Source organism: Rattus norvegicus, chromosome 3, assembly GCF_036323735.1.
Source record: "Rattus norvegicus strain BN/NHsdMcwi chromosome 3, GRCr8, whole genome shotgun sequence".
Classification (NCBI taxonomy): Eukaryota; Metazoa; Chordata; class Mammalia; order Rodentia; family Muridae; genus Rattus; species Rattus norvegicus.
Window position 1 is genome coordinate 70,227,074 of NC_086021.1, and position 22,310 is coordinate 70,249,383.

Sequence of the window (22,310 nt, forward strand, 5' to 3'; positions counted from 1 at the left end):
CACTCATACACCCAAACAAACCATCACACAAAACACAATAAATAAGAACAATTAAACGACAACAAAAAAAGACTATACTCACTAAATATACCACACAGTTGTGGGTCTTCATTATCAGCCTGGCTGAACTTTCAATTACCAAGAGACATCAGACCAGGTCTTTGAGAGCTTTCTCAAACAAAAAGTCCTGTAAATATTACATTGATTCTCAGAGGAAATCATATGCTTTTTCTTTAAAGATGAGAAACTTTCACAGAAGAGTCACTAACAACGACCAAGTTTACAAACTAGAAGTAGGAATAGTGTCTGTAAAGGAATTCAGAGCTCAGTAGTAGAAAAGGAGACAAAGCAAGTCTTAGTTAGAAACTAATGGAGTGAGGGAAAGAGACTTGCCAAATCTGGCTCGGAGATGTAAGGGACAGCGTGACATGGTTCCCTCCCCTAAAACAGAGCCAGCAGGGCATGGATCTCCACAAGTGTGGATGGTTGCTGTGGATGTAAGGGTTATATGTATAAAAAAATATATATTTTAATTCATGTTCCTCCTTGGGGAAATATTCTCCCTGCCAAGGTTATAAGAAAATGTTCTCTCTGCCAATGTTAATGACTTCATGATAATTAGAAATGGAGTCCAGGAATCGAGTGTGTATTCATGTCCTTAGAAAAAATGGTAAATGCTGAGACCTTCAGGACAGCCCTTAAGGCTGTGGGAAAGAACTCTGAAAAACATGAGTTCAAAAATATATAATTTCTCAACTATGCAAAATATAGGGATGCATATAGACTGTATAAGGAGTTTCACAGATCTAAAGGAACAGAAGGAGCTGCACTATAAGATAGCTTGTCAGAAAGATACTAGCAAGATCCACCCACCTAAGATTTTTGTTTGTGCTTACAAGGCAGGCAGGTTTGTAAGTTCAAGGTCAGCCTGGGACAAAGGGAGTTTAATTAGGTCCAGGTCCAGGTCCAGGTCCAGGTCCAGGCTTGGTAGGAACGGTAATTTCCAGGTGAGGTTGCACCAAGCTGCCTTATTGTCTCTGCCTAACAAAGGCAGGCAGGTCTCCAAATTCATTTGCAATGTAAAAAACAAACAACACAAACACACATACACAAAAATGCTTGCTCTCCTTTTCCTAAGAATCAAGAGGCTACAGTCATGGAATGCTAATTCATAGGTTTCTAGAGGGAACCCGGAGTAAGAGACTATAAACTGATATGTAAATAAAAACTGGGCTTCTGGTCTGTCTGCATGAGATGAGCCAGCAGAGAGTTCTAGCAGGCTTTTTTTTTTTTTCCAGAGAGACTTGAGCTGTTTGGACATCTCTGGAGAGCAAACACAGCTCTTTTAAAATGTTTCATAGCTCTTTCAGAATTTTTCTAACAGGATTTTTGACCTTGGTCCGAAATCCCAAGAATTACTTGGAGAACTAATACAGCCCTTTTAGAATTTTATTCTAGAAAATCCAGTAATATTTTATAGCAGCTTTTCTGACTTTGGTGGGAAAAATTCATGAGCTATCCAGATAGCTTTTAGAATTTCTTCTAGCACGAGAGAGCTGTCTCTACATAGAGGTATCTCAAGAAGAAAGCTGTCTGGAGCAGACTACAGAGCCAAGAACTATCTAAGAAAGCTGTCTAGGGAGCCATCTTGAACAGAGTACAAGGCTATACTCCTGTACCCAACATTTGACTTTGACTTGTTTGTTTTACCACCCTCAAACACTGCTTCCTCAGAAGTCCTCTCCAAGCACAGGCTAGTCTTTGGTGGAGACTCCTACAAAGACAACTTAGCTTTCACTATGTGAATTTATAGCCAAGGACCAGGGCCAACCACTTCATGGTAAATATTTAAAAGGGACAAAAGGGGGAGTGGAATTCTAACCGTGCTGGCTAGTTTTACATCAACTTGATACAAGCTAAAGTCATATCAGGAGGGGGGGCCTAAATGAGGAAATGCCTTCATAAGACCCAGCTGTAGACCAACTCAACTACCTCATCTGAGAGCTGCTGGAGCATGCGAAAGGGCCAGCCCCACAGATCCAAAGCTGCAGTATCTCCATAACAGCAGGTTATCTGAGGAGTCCCTGTGAGGATCCAATGTTGACGGTGTATCAGAAGCCAGAGGCCTTGAACCAAACCAACGACTCGCTGCAATGAACATCTGTGGTAAAGACGTGTAGACATAGGGAATGCTGTGGACCAAACTGACATATTACAACGTCCACAATGAGATTTTTTTATGATTTGTTTGTCTAATTGTTTTGGTTTTGTTTTGGGGTATTGCAGGGAAGATGGCAGATACATAGAGCCAGGGGGATGTGTGGGATTTGGATGCACGGTGTGAAACTCACCAAGAATTAATAAAAAGTTAAAAATCCAGCAGTAAACCTGCAGGATATTTTCTTAATTAGTGATTGATGGGAGAGGGCCCAGACCACTGTGGGTGGTGATATCCCTGATCGAGTAGTAGGGAGGGGTTCTACTGGGTTCTAGAAGAAATCAGGCTAAGCAAGCCAGTCAGTAAGCAGCACTCCTCCATGGCCCCTGCATCGACTCCTGCCTCCAGGACCTTGCCCAGCTTGAGTTCCTATCCTGATTCCCTTTGATGATGAACAGTAAGTAATACGGAACTGTAGGCCAAATAACCCCCTTCCTCCCTATGTTGTTCTTTGGTCATGGTGTTTCATGGTGACAACAGAAACCCTAACTCAGGCATTGACCAAACCAGCCTGGAGAAATCCGGTTTTTGTTTGGGTGGTTGGTTTGTTGTTATTTTGCTTGTTCTTTGCAGACAGGGTCTCATATAGCCCAGGCTGATCACAACCTTACTACTCATTTGAAAGTGATTTTGAACTTCTGATCCTCCTACATCTGCTTCCCAAGTACTGGGCACAAACATGACTTTATTTAGCAGTTTTCAATAAATACAACTATAATGTGAACTTTTGAATTCTGGTCCATAATTATTTTAACAAAAACTGACTCACGACGGTGTAGCCTGTCACTTTTCTCAATCTACTTACTTCCAATAGGTGGCACTCTACTCCATGTAAATCCTCCTGGGTTGACTGCTTTCTGCCCTGTACCAGTCAGAATTGCTCTTAGTGGCACTAACCAAGGGAACAGGGCCACAGCTTTTATACAAAGTGTCTCTGAGTTACTTGACACAAAATCCTTGAGGACACACATGAAGCTATGAGGCAAAGCATAATTTCAAGCTGGGGATTCTACTTAAAGAGCATTCCTGCCTTTGTTTGCATTCATGGTATCCTAAGATTTGATCACATCAAAACAAAGCAAAACAAAACAAAACAAAAAAACAAACAAACAAACAAAAAAAAGGCTGTCTCCTCCTTTGTTATAAACAACTGGCCTTTCCTTCCTCCCTGTTGTAGAAAGGGGTTACTCGTACAGCATGGAATGCTCTCCCTATACATACTCAATGTGAAACTTTCATCAATCTCCCCAACTGGAAAATTTAAAGGCATAGTACTTTCTCCTGGGAGGCAGCTGCAGGAGGATAGTGAGCAGAAATCAGTTTGTTTTATAGACTGAAACAAAAAAAAAATCCAAAAAACAAAAAAGGAACTCTCCCCAAAGTACCAGGGCAGCTCGTCCTTAACAGCAGCTGCCTCCAATGCTCACTTGAGCAGTTAAGAGCAGCAGCGGTGAGAACAGTAACTCAGTGGTACACCTGCACATAGGCACATACACCCAAATGCATGTAGACATAAACACACAAGCAAGCATGCACACACATACTACCTGAGATACACAAATATTCTAGTTCCTCCCTCCTTCCATCATCCATGCTATGCTATTATTGCAGACAGAAATGCCCCGCATTTTCAATCAGACTACAGCTACCATCAACACAAGCAAAGTAAGAAGATAGCAAAGACAGATGAGTCCGAGTTATTTAGGACATGACATCAGGAAACTCTGGTACCCACTAAGCCTGCCGCACTAACTCAGGAGAATGTGTGCTTGTTCTCTCCTGAGCATGGTCTATTATGCCCCAACCTCACTGTGTTTCAAACCAGAATAAACTCTAATAAAAACCAGTGTACACACAAGGACATTCTTCTGCAGGTAAAGTTAGACATGCCCATGTTCATGAAGGGAACATCCTATACATAGTCTTGCATGGGAGATGTGACAAGACATCTTGAAACATCTTCCCACTGATGGGGTAGGTATACTGTGGGGGAAAATGCTTTTGAAAAGCAAAGCACACACACATCACATACTACTCTTCATACATATTACAATCTGACCCCGATAATGTTTTTTGCAACAAATGCATGGTAAATCAGGCCATCGAAATGAATTGGCTGGGCTAGAGAGATGGATCGGTGGTTAAGAACACGTGTTGTTCTAAGGGATCCAATCCTCTTTCCTGACCTCCAAGGGCACCAAGCATGTATGTGGTGCACAGACATACATGTGAGCAAAACACTCTTGCACATAAGCTAAATAAATAAATCCTAAAAATGTTACAAACAAATGCTTAAAAATAAACATTCAAATATAATTTAGACCGATTCAGAAAATTCAAAAAATCTAGAGACAGACTCCTCAGAGGTTTTGATTTGTCTGAAATACCCTTGTGCACTTGATCTTATTTAAAACTAATTCCTCAGTCCTACAAAGAACTCCTGGATCACTCTGTAGAATCTTTTTCCTTTTTACAATGAGAAGATATTATATTGAAATATCTTCCTTTAGTTAACACTTTTAATAAATACAATACATTTTACTATTTGTATTTTTTGTGCTTATTAACTAACACCTTTTAGAACAATGGCTCATCAGTACCTGGACCTCTTAAGACCACTTTAACCACACCCGTAGGATTCCTCATACCATACTCCTGCGGTACTCCAAACTACACTCAGAGAAGCCCACACTACACTCTGAAATAGAGAGCAAGGTCTTTCAAAAATATCACAGAATCATACTAAGACCCTCAAAATCACACTCTATGTCACCGACATTTAGAATACTCATTAGTCCTCTAACTGAAAGGTTCGTAAAGACGACCACAGTCAGATCCCAGGTGACAGGGCTATGAAAAGCAAGCTGCTATAAGAAAAACTGCTAGCAAGTAATTGCCAACTCACAAAACTTGAGCCCTAAACAATTTTTTTTAATTAGAGACACTTCCTTTTTAGGGCACCTCTGCCTTGATCTCTACCTGGAAAGAACAGCGTGGCAGTTAAGACTGTTCTTCTAGGACCCAAGTTTGATTCCTAGAACCCATATCAGTTGACTCCCAACTGCCTGTTACCCATGCTCCAGGGGATCTGGACCTTCTGGCCTACCCGTGTACCTGTACTTGTGTGTGTGTGTGTGTGTGTGTGTGTGTGTGTGTGTGTGTGTCTGTGTCTGTGTCTGTGTCTGTGTCTGTGTCTCTGTGTGTGTGTCTGTCTGTCTGTCTGTGTGTCTGTGTCTCTGTGTGTGTGTCTGTCTGTGTCTTTGTGTGTGTGTGTGTGTCTGTGTGTAACGTGCACACTAGCACACATGCACTTGAATGCGCACAGGTTAAAGACAAGAATACATCTCTTTTTTTAATAAAAGACAAATATATAGAAAGCATAGCATAAAACACTATGGGAAACTATACTATTGCACAAAGAACCGAGAGTATGGAAGTGAGAGGAAGCAGGTGATTCTAGGGATGTCAGGAAACTTTTATATAAAGCATCGTTTGAGCCTGCATAAGCTAACTGGAGAACAGCAGAAAGAAGTCCTGTAGAGTGCTGGGGGTGGTGTTTATAAAGATACTGAGGTTTAAAAACCAAGTACCTACAGAAGAATAAAGAGTCATATGGCAAAGCTTAAGACACTTTATAAAAGAGGGCAGGGAAGGAAAAGCCTACGTAATGTCAGAGGAGAAACTGACAAACCGCAATCTTCACACGTGGTAGTCTGGACTTCCTTAACTCAGGGTTGAATTGCTATAGCTGTACAAACTGAGAGTCCTCAAGTCAGGCCATCTGTGAGTGCAGCAACAAAGCACCAGGGGCCAGGTGAGGGTGATCAGTTCCCTACAGAAAAGAGCTTGGGGGGTCTGACTCTGTGATACAGAGCTCGCTGGCTTTGAACCCCAACATCCTTCCCCACCCCTAAAAAATAGAGCCAATCTGTGCCAAGCAGTGATAGGATTTCATGTTACCCTAGCAATGTACAATGTGTTATTTAATCCTAACAATTCAGGCACAAAACTTTTCCATAGATAAGCAAATGCTGCAATTCAACCAACAATAGCTGGGCTTAGACACACACAAAGATTGATTGATGGAAAATTACCTGGGATTTAGGGATGGAGAAGCCAAAGAGCTTAGAAGACAAAGGTATGAAAGGACCAACAAGCAGCTGAAAGAGTCAGATGCTGAGATTTACACCCAACCAATGGACAGAAGCTGCTGACCCCTGTGGATGAATTAGGGAAAAACTGGAAGAAGCTGAGGAGGAGGGAGACCCTGTAAGGGACCAGTCACAGGGACCAGCCATCTCAACTAACCTGGATCCCGATATCTCTCAGACACTGGATCGCCAAGCAGGCAGCATACACAGCTGATATGAGACCCCCCAACACATATACAGCAGAGGACTTCTGGGTTTGTGTTCAGTTAGAGAAGATGCACCTAACCCTCTAAAGAATGGAGGCCCCAGAGAGTAGAGAGGTCTGGTTGGGTGGAGAGTTGGGGGGTAGGGACATCCTTGTGGAGATGAGGGGGGAGGGGGTATGGGATGTGGAAGAGTCAGAGGGTAGACTGGGAGGGGAATAAAATCTGGAGTGTAAAAAAAAAGATTAAATAAAAATGTTATTAAAAGGAAGGAAGGGAGGGAGGGAGGGAGGGAGGGAGGGAGGGAAGGAAGGAAGGAAGGAAGGAAGGAAGGAAGGAAGGAAGGAAGGAAGGAAAAGTCTATGGTCCTCTGGTCCCAGTAAGAAGACATGTAGCAAAAAATGACTCAGAACCTTTAAGTTATAGATGACCCAAAGTAACTGTGGACATGCGGAATACAATGCAGCATAAAATCCAGTCATAAATTAGACTAAGAAGGAAAAGGGGAAACAAATCCAGCCGAGAAACAGAAGGTAGAAAACCTAGATGATTAAAAGACTTCTAAAGGAGGCCAAAAGTCCCTGCAATGGGCGGTTTATCATGAGATTCCCTGAAGCTCTCAGGACAGAGGACTCAGGATGTAGATGTCCAGAGCAAAGACGGTAAGCAGAAAGTCTGAGACTCCTGTCAATGTACAAGTCTCATGGGAAGACCAGGGCTCAAGTCCGAGTCTAAGCAGATGGGGTAACAGCTGATCCCAAGACAGAAAAGACCACAATCCAGTGAGCTTACCAGAACATCCAAAGAAAGGCGTGGCCAGTGAAGAAACCAGCTTTACCCACAAGCCTTAGAGGAAAGCCAGGAAAACTGAACTGCTGGGGGTCGGTTTTGTGGCCTCTGCTACATCAATTCTTATCACTGTTTTACTTCCGTGCATGACAGTAGAACACTGCTCTGACTGTTTTATGTTGTTAGAGTGCCGAACAGTGTCTTCTACTTTCTCCCCCAGAAGGGGTAGAGTACAGGCACAGGTAGGAGCCACCAAGGTTAGGGACAAGTGCAGCAACCTCATAAACAGGGTTTCCTGATGAAATCCTAAAACTACCTTAACTACAGAAACAAATGGAAACAATGTAACTCGCTGAGACTTAAGGAGAACAAAAGCCTAAGCCGGAATTCTAAGAAGTATTTCCTAAGGCTGCCTGCATTTTATTTCCACAAGTTATAATGTTTAGGGTGACCTATGATTGTGATGGGTTTAAAATTACCATCATCCGGAGTGAGAAGTTTACAGAAAGTCGTAGCATTAGAAGGCAATAACTTACTAACACATTGCTTCCTCCTTTTGCTCCAGGGCATCATCCCATGCTAAGGGCAAGCAGCCTCTTTCTAACACATGCCGCTGGATCGCAACACAATGCGGAAGGTAGGAAGGCGAACCGTGAGGTCAAGTATACGGTCCATGCCGCTTTCTACCTCAGGATGGAAGGGAAAATTACAAGCAGCTCTGTTTCATTTTCCCAACTTTCGTTCATTTAAAACAGTCAATCTCAATCACATCTTCCTTCCCTCGAATCTTCCTTCCCTGCTACTTCAAGTTTGACTCTCTATTTCTACTTGATACAGCCATGGGATTAAATCAGTGAATTAAAAAAAAAAAAATCCCTAATGTTGCACAAAAATCTATTTGTTTGGGTAAGTTAAGAAAATGCTACCTTTTTAACTCTTACACTACAGCAGCAGCCTGAGGCAGAAAGAACAAATTGGGTAGGACAGAAGGAATGAACCCTGCTGCAGATACTGGGCTTTGGAACCTTGACTGACAAATGAAACAGCAGGACCGGCTTTTCACACCCACCAGCAAATAACGAAATACGAGAAAATTCCAAGTCTTAATCATTGAGCTGCATCAGTGGAATACACAAGCTTGATATTAATACACTGCAAGAGGAGACTTACTATTCTTTTAGCCCGTACTTTAAAAAACGGGTAATAACTCATTGATAACAGATATATTTTGTCAAATGAAGGAAAATGAAGGCATGAATCCCAGTGGTTTCAATGGCGACAGAAGAGAGTGGCCTGCTGGCATTTTAGCCACTGCGGCATACCTGCCATGAACTGTAGTAGATTTGAGAACATCTCCAGGCAGGACCACCGAGAGTTCGATGTCTTTATCTATCATATTGTCATGTTGCTCTGTGGAGACAGGAATAGATTCTACAGGATCCTCAGCCGAAGAGACATCCATGCCCTTCATCTCAGCAGGGGGGAGAGGTGCCTTCGCTTTTGTTTTCCTCCTACAATAAAAAGAAATTTCAGAAAATAAAACAGATGCTCTCTAGTATTATCTAGTTTTATTAAAGAAAAAACCCAATCAAATTATATTTTAAAAAATCCCTAAGTTTTGATTACTTTCACATCAGAATTATACATTTATTAAATTAAAAGACATGAAATATAAATGGCCAATAAATGCATGAAAAATATCCATCACTGTCCATTAGGTAAAGAACCTAAGATAACACTGAGATCTCCGATCATCCTAATCAGAACAATGGACATTAAGGATAAAAACAACACTGAACGCTGTTAAGATCTATAGACAAAGGAGTCCTTATAAATAGTTAAGTACGACAGTAAACTCGTCAAACCGCTTTGGAAACCTGTATGAAGGTTGTGGGTTAAAATCACAGTCAGTGGACCACATGACCCAGCTAAGCCACCCCACTCTTTACTGAAAGGGCTCTGAAGTCAGCATATCATAGCATTCATATTGAAGGAGGTTTACTGCCCCACCATTTACAACAGCCACACTGTGAGATCACCTTAGGTATCCATCGACGAGAATGCATAAAGAAAACAGATATGTACACACACAAAGCATATGATTCAGTGCCTGTGTGTTATACAATTATGTCACTTGCAATAAAACTGATGCCACTGAGGATTACAACAGAAAGTGAATTCTGACTCAGAAAGATAAAAATCATGCGTGTTTTCACTCATTAGTTGACCCTAGATTTTATACAGATACATAGAATCACTTCTATGTGTATGACCTAAAAGTAGAAAGAATGTGAATGAAGATGACTAATGGGAGACGGGGAAGGGAGAAGAGTAAAGGACATGGGGGTGACCTGAGAATGGCGCTATACATCTTTATGAAAATGTCCCTATGTAACCCAGAGCTCTCTGTGTATAATCAACATACACTTAAACAAAGAAGACAAGGTAAAGAAAATCTATATTGGCTTTGATTCAGTTCAGTAAATATGCTCAGGTCTACTGAAGTAAGAATTCCATCTCTTCTTTGATGAGATAACTTATTAACAATGTCTCAGGATGGACTGTTGTACTATACACTTCACACTGGCCCCTGAGTCTTTCCTTCAAGTTCAGTGTACCCTAATTCTCTATCCACATAAATATTACCTATCCTTTACCATCTAGCTTACTTTACCCTCTGGTCCCAAACATGTACACAGAACTTCTTTCTTTTTAGATTTGGTGCAGTGTTTGCAACTGAATCTCTAAATCTAGCAATTTTTTTTCTATCTCTCCCTGATTACCAGATCACCACTCTGAATGATACCAGAAAAGAAAAAAAGAAAGCTAAAAGTGGCTGCATTTGGTACTACTCCTGGCATTGAACAATGAACTCCCTTGCTGTCTGTAAGACACACAGCCGGACACGACTGTTACCCAGTGGGCATTTTCAGATGAGCTTGACTGAGGCAGGAAAGATCCACCCTGAGTGTAGGCACCACCTTCCGGAAGGCTAGTGTCCAGACTGCATAGAAAGGAGACGGGGAGGGAGTGATGGCATTCACCCCTGCCCTAGAATCCTAATTATTATGACTTCCTCACCATTATGACAGAATATACTGGCAAATTAGGAGCCAAAATACACTCTTCCTTGCTTTTTTCAAACACTTTGTGGTAATGAAATAATAAAATAAAATAAAATAAAAATAAAGACACCAAGCAACTTTCCTAACCTTGTGGCTCATAGACCTACAAAACTGCTTTGTGGAAGGAATATGGAAGGCTTTGGAGCTGCAGGCTGGGGAAGCCTGAGAATGCTATGAGCAGAACTGAATGGGCCATTCAGGACTTCAGAAGACCAGAATGCCTTCAGAAACACAGGCAGTAAAGGTCAGGCTCTCGAGAGGTTTCAGAGATGAACAGGAGTCTATCAGGAACTGGGTTAGAGGCCAGTCGTGTTCTGTTCTGGCAGTGAGTCTGGCTGCATTCTAAAAACTTGAGCGAGGCTAAAAGCAATGGGCTGAGTCATTCAGCAGAGAGAACTAAAAGGCAAAAGCACTCGGACGGTGGCCTTGTGTTTGCTCACACTGTTTACCGAGGTTCCTGTGAGATTCACAGCAGAAACTAAAACGTGCGCAGCTTGGCACACGGAAAGGAACTTGAGTGTGGGGAAAGGTGGGGACAAGATTGTGACATATGAAGTAGCAGCAAAGAGATTCATTAGTACCGATAAAGATAAATCTCACACTCTTTAGTGGGTAACGGAAAAGATATTCTGACGGCAAGACCCCGTCTATGAAAGGCACTAACTTTTAGAATTGCAGGTCAATTTGACAAGAGAGACTCTGAAATGAAAATGCCACAGACAGTCTCCCTTGTGGAAGGGACTCCCTGCTCACAAATATTTACCCAGGAAAAGTTATTTTCCTAAGTTTCACTCCCTCAAGACACAAAGGCCAATGAAAACTGTGAAAGAGGAGTCCAGTCTCTATGTTGAGTTGGCAGCAGATCTTGGGAACGTCACATACAAGGGGCTGGTTTTATAAGTGTAAAAAAAATGCAAAATTTATAGGATCATGGTGGTTGGTATCATGGTTATATAAAGCCACATAGGCCCATCGAAGCTGGGCTCCCTACTTTGAAATACTGCTCCATGATGCAATGAAGATAATGCCCAGCTGCAGTGAAGAACCCAGTATGACGGAAATGTTAGTGCCACTGGATGACACTGAGGAGAGCTGCAGGCATGGGGCAGAGCCAGTCTATGCTAGAAGCTATGGATACTTAGACGGAAGAAACGGAAGGACCTGGTCTGACCAAGTCTACTGGAGTGAGAGCATCACACACCTCACGTCTGCATATGAAGCTGAGGATTGGATGTTTTCCCTGCTTGGTTTCCCTCTTTGCCTCTATTCCTCCTCTTTGGAGTATGTGTCTCTACACACTCTCTCTGTAAACTGGAAGAAACAATAAGGTAGTTTTAAAAACTTCTTATTTTACCTTGGGTCTCCTAAGACACTTTGGACTTCTGAACAACTGCTAGAACTGTTCATAGTTTGGGATTCTTACAGATGAACCAAAATGCCCCCTTGCTTCATGAGATGACCACGAGCCTTTAAAGACTGTACGTGTGGGGTTATGGCTTAGAAACTGTTTTGATTATCAAGATGACAAGAGACAGACTTGTAACTGGTTACTATTCACAATTAACATGGATACGTTTAAAATCACAGAAGAGAAATCACTTGGTGCTTTGGCTAAAAGAATAAGATCACGAGTAGAATCACCTAAGAGAGACCTACCGGTAGGCCTGTGAAAGTGTTTCTGGAAAGACTTACTTGAGAGAGGAAGACGCGTCCTTATACAGGTGGTGCCAGTATAAATCAAATCCAAGAAAGGAAGCAGGCAGAGCCCCAGGCTGCACAATCATCTCCCTTCCTTATTGACCAAGGATCCACCCCCATCCCCCAACCCGCCTCCCTGTCAGGATGGACAACATTTTCTTAAGTTGTTTTTGCTACGTATTTTGACACCAGAGGAAGAGTTTGCAACCGTAACAAATACAGTTATTTCAAACATTATAAACAGGCTCCAATGGAATTTCACAGATATATACACTAATAAATATTTTCAATGTCAAAAGGGCAATGAGGCTACTTGGAAATAGAAAGGGTAGAATTCCCAAAAACAATTCTTATAGAAACAATTAAATAATGTGATGGCCTTTGAAAAATGAAATGTGGAAAAAAAAACTATAACTAGTGACATATACATATTATTTAGTATTTAAATAAAATTAAAAGTTTGAAAATGTTATCTTAAAAAAATATAATTGTAGGGCCAGAGAAATGGTCAGAGTTTAAGAGCACTGACTGCTCTTCCAGAGAACATGGGATTAGTTCCCCGCACCCACACGGCAGCTAATAACCATCTATAACTCTAGTTCTGCATTGGATACATTCTTCTGGTCTCTGTGAGCAGTAGGCGTGCATAAGGTACACAAATGTATATGCAGAAAAATACTTTTACACATAAAAATATATTAAGAAAACTAACTGCTTTGGAAGAAAGAATATTACTACTTTCCTCCCAGGACCAATGTAAATTTTAATTCTGCATTTCCTGAGAAAATGCAAGATCCACACAAGATAAATACACCATCCTTCCACTCGGTAAATTTACAATTATAAGCCCAAGCAACTTTGAGCACTGCAGTAAAAAGACAGAGGTAGTTCTTTGTATATCAGATTATTATAACTAGTTTTTAATTTTTAGTCATATAATCAGATTTATATTTAGGAAAGCTTCTTTCATAATTTGCAATAAGAATAAATTTTAAACCAGTTACTATATATAACAAGGTTTTTTTTTTATCTGCAAAGGAAAATGTTGCTTTATGCTAAATTTTAATCTGTAGAAATTGACTACTCGTAGATTACAACCATTTATCCTATAATAGATAACTTCCAGTACAAGTAAGCACAAGAGACCTAAAGACAAATGATTCAAATATGACTTTCAAAGGCATGGCCCACGGGGCTGACGGACATACAAAATTACCATGAAGTCTGACGATGGATCTAAGTGAGTGCAAGGTACTGTTGTCATGAATCTAATTTTCCTGGGAAGCAAAAGTTTTTAAATATGGGGGATACCATTGCACTGGATTTGGGTGAAGAACTCTAAATACATGGAAAATGCCTAGAAATAATTTATATTTATGGCAGAGAAAGCAAATGAAGACGTACTTGTAGAACGCTGATAAAACTCTACAGAGAGGAGAAAGGAGATAAAAAGTCAGTGGGATCAGCTAAAAACGTAAGAGGATTCAAATAAAGTGGCTTAGTACAAAGGTAATATGCTTAGGCCAATAGTCGACTTACCCTGAGCAAAAACTAATCAGGAAACACAGTGATTGGAAAATTCCTTTTAGAACAGGAGGGGGGAAAATGAATTAGAAAAGACTGCAGGTTTCCCCACCTTTGGGGGTCACATTTCCTTCAGTTTTCTGGAACTCAAAATGCCCATTCCTAACAATGATGTCCAATGCCTAAAGCCTCGGTCGGCACTGTATCACGGGCTGATCAGAGGTCACCACGCCATGTCTTGCTTTCCTGTTCTCCATCTTTACTGCCCTCTGCAGCTTCAGCTATCTGACACTTCCCAACCAGCCCTTCCATATCCAGAGAAGGAAAACCTCCTGAACAACCTCTCCCCTGTCTACCAGACCCAAAAAGAAAATGTTCACCTTTCGGCATCCTATGCGAAAGCTGCTATCTTGCATCCTAAGGTAATCTGAGCTGGTGAGGAAACTCCATCTCTAGTTATGAACACACATCAATTGCAGAACCACCCACAGGCAGATGGAAAGTGCTATTTTATACAGAACTGCCCTAAAGGATATACTCAAGGCTCCTCTTATTGTCTTAATCAACAAAGCTTTTGTCCCATTTTTTTGGTACTGATCATGTAAGTACCTGGGACACTAAGTACAAGAGACTAAGATTCTCACAGTATCAAATGACCAAAAAAGAAAGGTATGAAGATACACAGCAAAAACAAAACAAATCACCCGTCACCAAGCACATGGGTAACCCTGAAAACCAAAGCAATTTGACAGCAACTAAAAATGGCTATGTGGAGTTGGGGGTGGGGCGGGTGAGCTTAGGAGAGTCAAGTGACTCAGCTCCTGCAGGCACAGTAGACCTTCCCTGTAGAGCATGTCCTGCCAGCTAGTGTTGGCTCCAAATGTGACCCATTCACAAAGTGTGGGCTTGTCTATCTGGGTCACTTACTCCATCTTCTGTCGTCTAATCTCATGGAAAGAATACCAGGAGGAGAGAACACCAGGAGGAGAGAACACCAGGAGGAGAGAACACCAGGAGGAGAGAACACCAGGAGGAGAGAACACCAGGAGGAGAGAACACCAGGAGGAGAGAACAGCAGGAGGAGAGAACACCAGGAGGAGAGAACAGCAGGAGGAGAGAACACCAGGAGGAGAGAACACCAGGAGGAGAGAACACCAGGAGGAGAGAACACCAGGAGGAGAGAACACCAGGAGGAGAGAACAGCAGGAGGAGAGAACACCAGGAGGAGAGAACACCAGGAGGAGAGAACACCAGGAGGAGGCCTGGAATCAGCCTGAATCCTAAATGGCTTTAATACTTTAACTTCCATGACCTTCAACTATCAGCAGAAAAATCTGAATATGTTTTAACATACTCACTTCTGGAGTTCATGTTTCGATTACAGGACACGGAGCAGTGAAAAAAACTGGAAGTCAACCAAGTCCAGTAAAAAAAAAAAAAAAAAAAAAAAGGTCAAATATAGATTATAGACTATCTGAATGCAGGAAATTCTAGTAGCAAAGAGGAAGGCAAGGAAGAGGGAGAGGGAAAGGGAAGAGAGAAGACAGCCGAACACAAGTATTCAATGATAACTACCGTCTACCAATTCGAGTCTTTATTACGGTTTATCCTGTGTGGTGTATGTATGTCAGCGTCTATATGGGGACCCAGAGTTGATGGCAGGAGTCATCTGCCAAGGCTCCTCTACCTTAGTATTGAAGCAGCACCTCTCAAGGCAGGGCTCACAGGTACAGCTAAGCCAGCTTGTCCTCAGGATCCCCTCCCTCTCGACTTTCCAGGCCTGGAATTACAGCAGGTCACTAAGCCTGCCCGGCATTCCATATTCGATTCTGGGGACCTGAACCCCCAACCTTTAAATACACCTAGCAGGTACTTCAACTGCTGAGCATCTTACCAGGTCCTACTTTCCATTAGAGTAATAAAATTATAGCTTCATAGCTGAAGGGATGGTGTAGCAGTTAAGAGCACATGCTGTCCTTACAGAGAGCCTCAGTTGGGTTCCCATCCCTAAATGGCTGCTCACAACCATATTAACTACAGTGCTATAGCATTGAACAGCTTCTTCTTCCTTGTTTCCCATGGGTCCCATGTGAACACATACACAGACTCATAATTAAGTAATAAACATAAATCTCAGAATGATAATATCGTCATTAAAGTCACACATCCCATTGGCTGCTTGATTTTGACAATCAGGATCAAATTCATAGCTTTGAACAATTAGGAATGGGCTTCATTACTGAACTGATAGACACCTGTGCCCCACGCCTTGTAAAGAGAACGAGGTAAGGATTTTCATAGCAGCTCTTCCTCACCAGTAGCATGGCTACCATGGCCTACGCAGCAGGGGGTGCTCTCCTTGGCAAATCTCAGTTAGAGAAGGCAGAAGAGAGAAGAGACACGAAAACATATTTGAGACAAAAAAAAAATTCTTCAGATTAGAAGAAAACTTAATCAACCCTTAAAACCAGCAAGCCACAGTGAATCACTGTGGGATCGTTCGTTTAAAATAAATTACGTGTATTTACTTATAAAGAGGTGGGAAGACACATACATCCATGCCACAGAGGCCATTGAGTTGGTCTGCTCCTTCCAACATGTGAGTCCTGCAGACTGAACTCCTATCGGCTTAGCAGTGAGTGTTCTTACCAGCTGAGTTAAATTACTGGCCCAAATTACTGCCTAACGATCTTCATGAGGGAAAAAGAAAATCTGTAATTTCAAACACCCAATGTACTACTTTTCTGTGGCAAAACACCTAACAGAATCAACTTAAGGGGGGGGGGGGCAAAAGGATTTATTTTGATTTGAAGTCTGAGGACCCATCATGGGGAAAGCACTGTAATAAAGCGGTACCAGCTGTGGCAGCGGGGTGGGGGGCAATGGTCACATTGTGTCTGCCCACAGTCAAGGAGTCACGGAGAGAGAGGAACACTGGTGTCTGCGTCCCCAGCCTCTGTCTTCCATGATCCGAGTGGGTGCTCCCTCCTCAGTTAAACCTCTCTGGAAACATTCCCACCATCACACCCAGAAGTATCTTTCTTAGGTGTTTCTAAATGCAGTCTAACCAATCATCACACCCAGTGATACATGTTTAAAATTATGTCTTTATTTTCAATTTAATGTGCATTGGTGTTTTGCTCACATGTATGTCTATATATATGAGGGTGTTGGATCACTTGTAACTGGAGTTAAAGACACTTGAAAACGGCCTTGTGGGTGCTGGGAATTGAACCCGGGTCTTCCAGAAGAGCAGCCAGTGCCATTAACCACTGAACCGTCTCTCCAGCCTCCCCCAGTATACATTCTTAAAATACCAAAACCTCAGCTGACTGATTTTCCACTGGCATCCTACAACTAACACTGGTCTTTTCATCATTTTTTTTAAAGCTAGAACACTTAAATTTCTGTGTCTAGTATGATCCTAACTCCATTATGGTCAGAACTGATATCCATAAGAGATGGAGAAGAAACAGAGATCTAGGAAAATAATGAAATCCAAATCGGAAGTCTCTTCTTCGTTTCACAGAAAAGGTGAAAATGGCATCTGAGCCAAGGCTGCTCTTCCCTGAACTCTGGGCTCAGAGTGTATTGGCACCTCTGCTTTAATATGCTATGTAATATTCTGTATATTTGGCTTCACTATTAATGACAAAGGCATGAAAATAGGACTTACGAGCCTTTGAATACCACAGTTCAAGACCAAACCCCAAATATAACAGCACTCCCACCCTCCCTATACAAAGTGCTATCACGCCTGAGTCCTCCCAGTGTGGGTGATGAGCCCCTCCTCCAAGTAACTGACAGGGATTCTGGGGCCCTCCAACTATGCCTCATCATAACACAGCGGGGACTGGCTCCTCAAAATTTGCATTTTTCCGTGTGGGTGTGATGAAGGAGGAGAAGGTTTAGTTAAATAAAATTTGTTCCATAGTGGACTTAACACTGAGCTCTGGGGAGAATCCTGACTAACTTCACATACAAGCGACTTTCAATGTAGATCTGACCAGCAAGAAGGAAAGGCAGCCCAAGAAGACGGGCCACGGTGGCCCAGCTGACATTTCCCCTGTCAACAGCACTAATGGCATTGGTCTAAGTCTAGCAATGAACTTGTCCATCTCAGTCCCACTGAGCACTGTTTCATGCCTGCCAAAGCTCTCCACCTGGGATCCTCTGTGGACTTTCTGGTGAGAGCACAGTCCACCATGTTCTTCCTTCTTCACTGGCATGCCTGTGTCCACTGCCATCCTCTCAGCGTGCAGTCTCCAGTCAGAGACTCTGCTGTCCACTTTTTGTCCTTTTCCGGTCTCTGTTCACACCATACTCATAAGTGATTTCCTCAACACCTGCAGTATTTAAATGGCATCTCCACGTGGATGAATCTCAACTCCACACCTGCCACTTACTGTCTCCACATCTCACAGTCATCTCCCTTGGCTGACCAGGCGTGGACCCCCAACTTTAAGAACCCCAGATTTTATCTTCTTCCCCAGCCTCCATTCTTATATCAACCTTCCTCCACCTCTGTGTCTCCAACTAACCTTACAGTGAACTCAAGCAAAACTCTAAGCCCATTTTGATTCTTCTCAGCCGCTTATACCTATCTTCAATCCATTACCAAACAATTCAGGATAGTTTGTCTACAACCGAGGAACCTGTGTTCCTTGCTCCAGATCCTCTGTTACTATCTGCATAATTCAGCCATCACCTCATGGGCTGATAAGGCTCTCATTACCTCCTGACTGTCTTCTGCTGTCTCTCCTCTCCCTTGAAATCCATTCTCCTCACAATAGTCAGGCCCTCTTCCTAAACATCAGTCAGTCTCTTCCCTATCGGTTTTCCTTGGCACTGACAATGAATCCCAGAGACCTTTCCTTCCCTTTAAAGCCCCCATGGACTTTTTCCTGTGATTCAGAACACCAGCAATAGCACCTGAAGCCTTACAAAGGCAAACTCCTCCAGAGCTACATCAATGTCAAGGGTAGGGTGGCCCACACACCACAGCCTTCCAAGTGATTCTGCTGCATGCTAGACAGCTGGGCAAGCCCCAGGAAGCATGAGATTTCCTATGGTGCCAGGTTCACCATAGGAAACACTGCTTTCTCAAACAGACCCAGTCCCTCCACATCTGAGGACCGGGGCACAGCTTTCCTCACCCAAAACCACTCCCTAGCACTGTACCATTAATCACCTATTCCTTGGGCCCATTTCGATAATGCATTTCCTCCTGAAGGGATTAAGGAGGGGAGGAGGTAATGGATGTGTGGAGGATGATCAAAATATGTTATACATGTATAGAAGTTCACTCAAAGTCCTTATTATACGTAATCAATAATAAAATACTTTATTGATCTATTCCCAGACCTCTCAAAGGATATGTCAACCCCAGTCCTACCCAGTATATCCTCTCAGAACCCAATGCTTCCCTCACCCTGTCTATCACTACCACACATTACCTTCCCCGTGTCTTTACTTGTGCATTATTCAGTGTTCAGATAAAAGTCCCCTGAAGATTGGGACTTGGACTCCCTCCTTCTCTCCTGTGCCAGTCCCTAGAAATTAAGCTGGCACAGATGGGGAATTCAATCTGTATTTGCTGATTTAACTGAGGGATGCATTCATTCCATAATGCCAGAGAAACGTGGGTGGATTGCCAGGAGCAGTGTATTCTGTAACACATTACAAGTTGTCACAAATGTAATTGGTCACTCAAAGCCCAAAGACAGACACAGACACAGACACAGACAGACAGACAGACAGACACACACACACACACACACACACAGACACACACACACACACACACACACACACACACACATACACACACACACACACACACACCCCTACCTTAGAATGTGTGTACATTTTCCACTACTTGGGCAAAGGAGGGTTTAAATGGGGAGTGACACAGATGAAGAGTAGAAAGAAATTTTTCTCATTCTGCCCAGGCAAGTAACTTACCCAAGGCTGAATCAAAGATCTATGAGTCAGACTGGAAGTGTCTCAACTATCGTGTCCCTTGACTAACCAATGAGAATCATGATCGGTATCAAAAAGAAATAATCTAATTCTGTGTTCTCCATTCTCTTTCAAGGCTGTGACTCATCCCTTCCTGCCATTTGGCACTACAAAGCAAACACGAAAACAATGGGTATTCTCTACACCAAAGCAAGCAAAGCACCTACCCAACTAGCATCTACGCCCTAACGACAAATTCTAATAAAGGACAAGAGTAAGAAACAAAATAGTGTTATCCAATATCCTCAAGAGGAAACACTTCAATGGGTTAGAAATTCTTAGCCAGATATGGTGGTCCAGGAGGCTGACACAGAAGTTTTACAATGGTCCAGGTAACATAGCAAGACTTAGTCTCAATTTAAGGAGGAGGAGGAGGAGGAAGGTGACAACAACAAAGACTAAGACAAGGAAGAATACAATGATGCCAGAGGAGAAGAAAGGGGGCAAAAGCGGTCTTAATTAGGGTTTCTAGTGAAACACAAGGACCACTTCCATATCATTGTTCAGGGTCAGGACAGGAACTCAAACAGGGCAGAAACCAGGAGCTGATGCAGAGGGCATGGAGGCTTACAGTTCACCGCTTGCTTCCCATGCCATGCTCAGCCTGCTTTCTTATGGAACCCAGGACCACCTGCTCACCTGCCACAGCCATCACTAATTACAAAAATGCTCTCCAGGCCCCCGTACAGCCTGATCTCATTCAGTCATTTCTCAACTGAAGCTCCCCAGCCTTCAGTGACTGTGGCTTGTGTCGAGTTGACATAAAGCTATACAGCACAAAGAACCACCTTCAGTGTTTCCAGATGTGTAATAACACGTCTGCATAACACCATGAGGTTAAGTGCTACTGAAGGAACTTCTACATGGAAAGGTTGGCGAGGCTGCCTGAGGTCGCCTGGCTAGTCAGAATGGAGCAGAGTTTTAATCCCAAGTTTGCTGGTTCCCATGCTAGGGCTCTCAACAGCTATAGCATAGCATTCCTTTGGGAGTTCAAGAGCGTCCATCAGAATAAAAATAAACCATGGACCACCAAGGCCAAGCAGCAGAGGAGCAAAGAGTACAAACCATGAATAACCACTGCCAAGTCTTAGGCAGACATTTTTTTTTAATTTTGCATTTAATCTCATGAGGCGGTTGTCACTTTACTTTGTGGTTTATAGAAATGAAGAAATTTGTCCCAAGGCCCACAGAAGGTGCTATGACCACAAATGCATGCCAAACTCCTCAGGCTAAACACAGGTAAACTAAATAAGGCCTGCTGTGTACGTAGCAGATTCCAGGTGTGCAGCAACCCCAGCATCCCCAACAGTGACTGCTTTCTCCCTAGCAGGCTGGGGAAATATCACACAGGCTTCGAGGATTTCACTAAGTCCTGGAGGCACTGTGCCTGACCACTGAGTTATCTTTTAGCATTTCCACAATGTGGTATTTTAGAGGATCCTAGGTCATAGCACATTCAGACTTGAGCTTGACTTTTGTTTAGACACTGAAAACAGACACGAGCAGCTCTGTAGAACTTGGTCAGAGCACACAGGCTGAACTAATCTCCAGGCAATAGTTGGTGAGATGAGTCATGTGGACAGGACTCACTCCTACTTGTGAGAATTCTTCCTGTCCTTAGACGCTTTTGGGTCTCTTCTGGGGCTCTGAGGAATTGGAAATCTGAAAAAGGTCCCTAGTGCCTTTCTCTCACTTGGCAAACACACTAGGAAATACATGAGCTTCTGTCGAACAAAAAATAATAACTTCTGAGCAACTTGTGGGTTGTGTTTCCCACATGCAATTGTTTTACCGTTCAGCACTTGGAATATCAGGGCTCTACTATGAGCCCTTCTTAATCCCTCGGGGTATACACAAAAATTACTAATGAGTTTTCTCTATAACACACTAAAGCCCTGAACCATATTCCAATCGTCTAGTCCCATTTACATGCTTCTGCCCAGGAGAACATAAATGGCAGTAGCACGTGGACTTAATATTCTCTCTCATAAGCTTGCTTTGTATCTTCTGTATGATGTATACAGAGAAGTCATGGAGGATCCAAAACTCAGCCAAAACCGCAGCTAAGTAGGGCAGGCAAGTTGGAACAGAGGGTAAAGGCCATTTGCTATATGAACGTAACAAATGAGTTTAATCCCTAGAACACAAGTAAAGAGGGAAGGTGAGGATCAACTCCACACAGTCCTTCTCTGACCGTGAGTGTACACATGCAAACACGTATAATAAAACACTGTGTTATTTAAAGAGCAATTAAAATCATGGCTGGAGGGATAGCTTAGTGGTTAAGAGTGCTGACACCTTTTCCAGAGGCCCTGGGATCAATTCCTAACACTCCCATGATAGCTTACAACCATTTGTAATTTACACATGAGCTATATAGATATGTATGTATAGGCGAAACACATAAATAAGAACGTAATTTAAAAATACATTTTAAAAATTCATTAATAGCAATGAAATTTGTTTCTATAATAAAACACTGGGAGAGATAACTAGGCAAAAGTTAGACTATCTGCACACTAAAGTCTAAGCATAAAAGGCTGATTTTAGATATTCAGCATTTGCTTTCACTGTTTCAAGG

At 42.5% G+C, this 22,310-nt stretch overlaps 1 protein-coding gene and 1 non-coding gene across 14 annotated transcripts in view; one reads left to right on the forward strand and one right to left on the reverse strand.

The window, feature by feature from the left end:
• The window catches only part of Cobll1 (cordon-bleu WH2 repeat protein-like 1), a 163,476-nt gene that overhangs the window by 65,705 nt on the left and 75,461 nt on the right, over window positions 1–22,310 (reverse strand). For all 13 annotated transcript variants that reach the window (XM_063283623.1, XM_006234304.5, XM_039106330.2 and 10 more), the window contains one exon: window positions 8,684–8,872. In XM_063283623.1, the coding sequence (XP_063139693.1) occupies window positions 8,684–8,872 (189 nt within the window). The remainder of the gene's footprint in view (window positions 1–8,683; window positions 8,873–22,310) is intronic.
• On the forward strand, window positions 1,349–1,412 carry LOC120101991 (U7 small nuclear RNA). The gene has a single exon (XR_005503036.1). It is a non-coding gene; the product is annotated as a U7 small nuclear RNA (small nuclear RNA).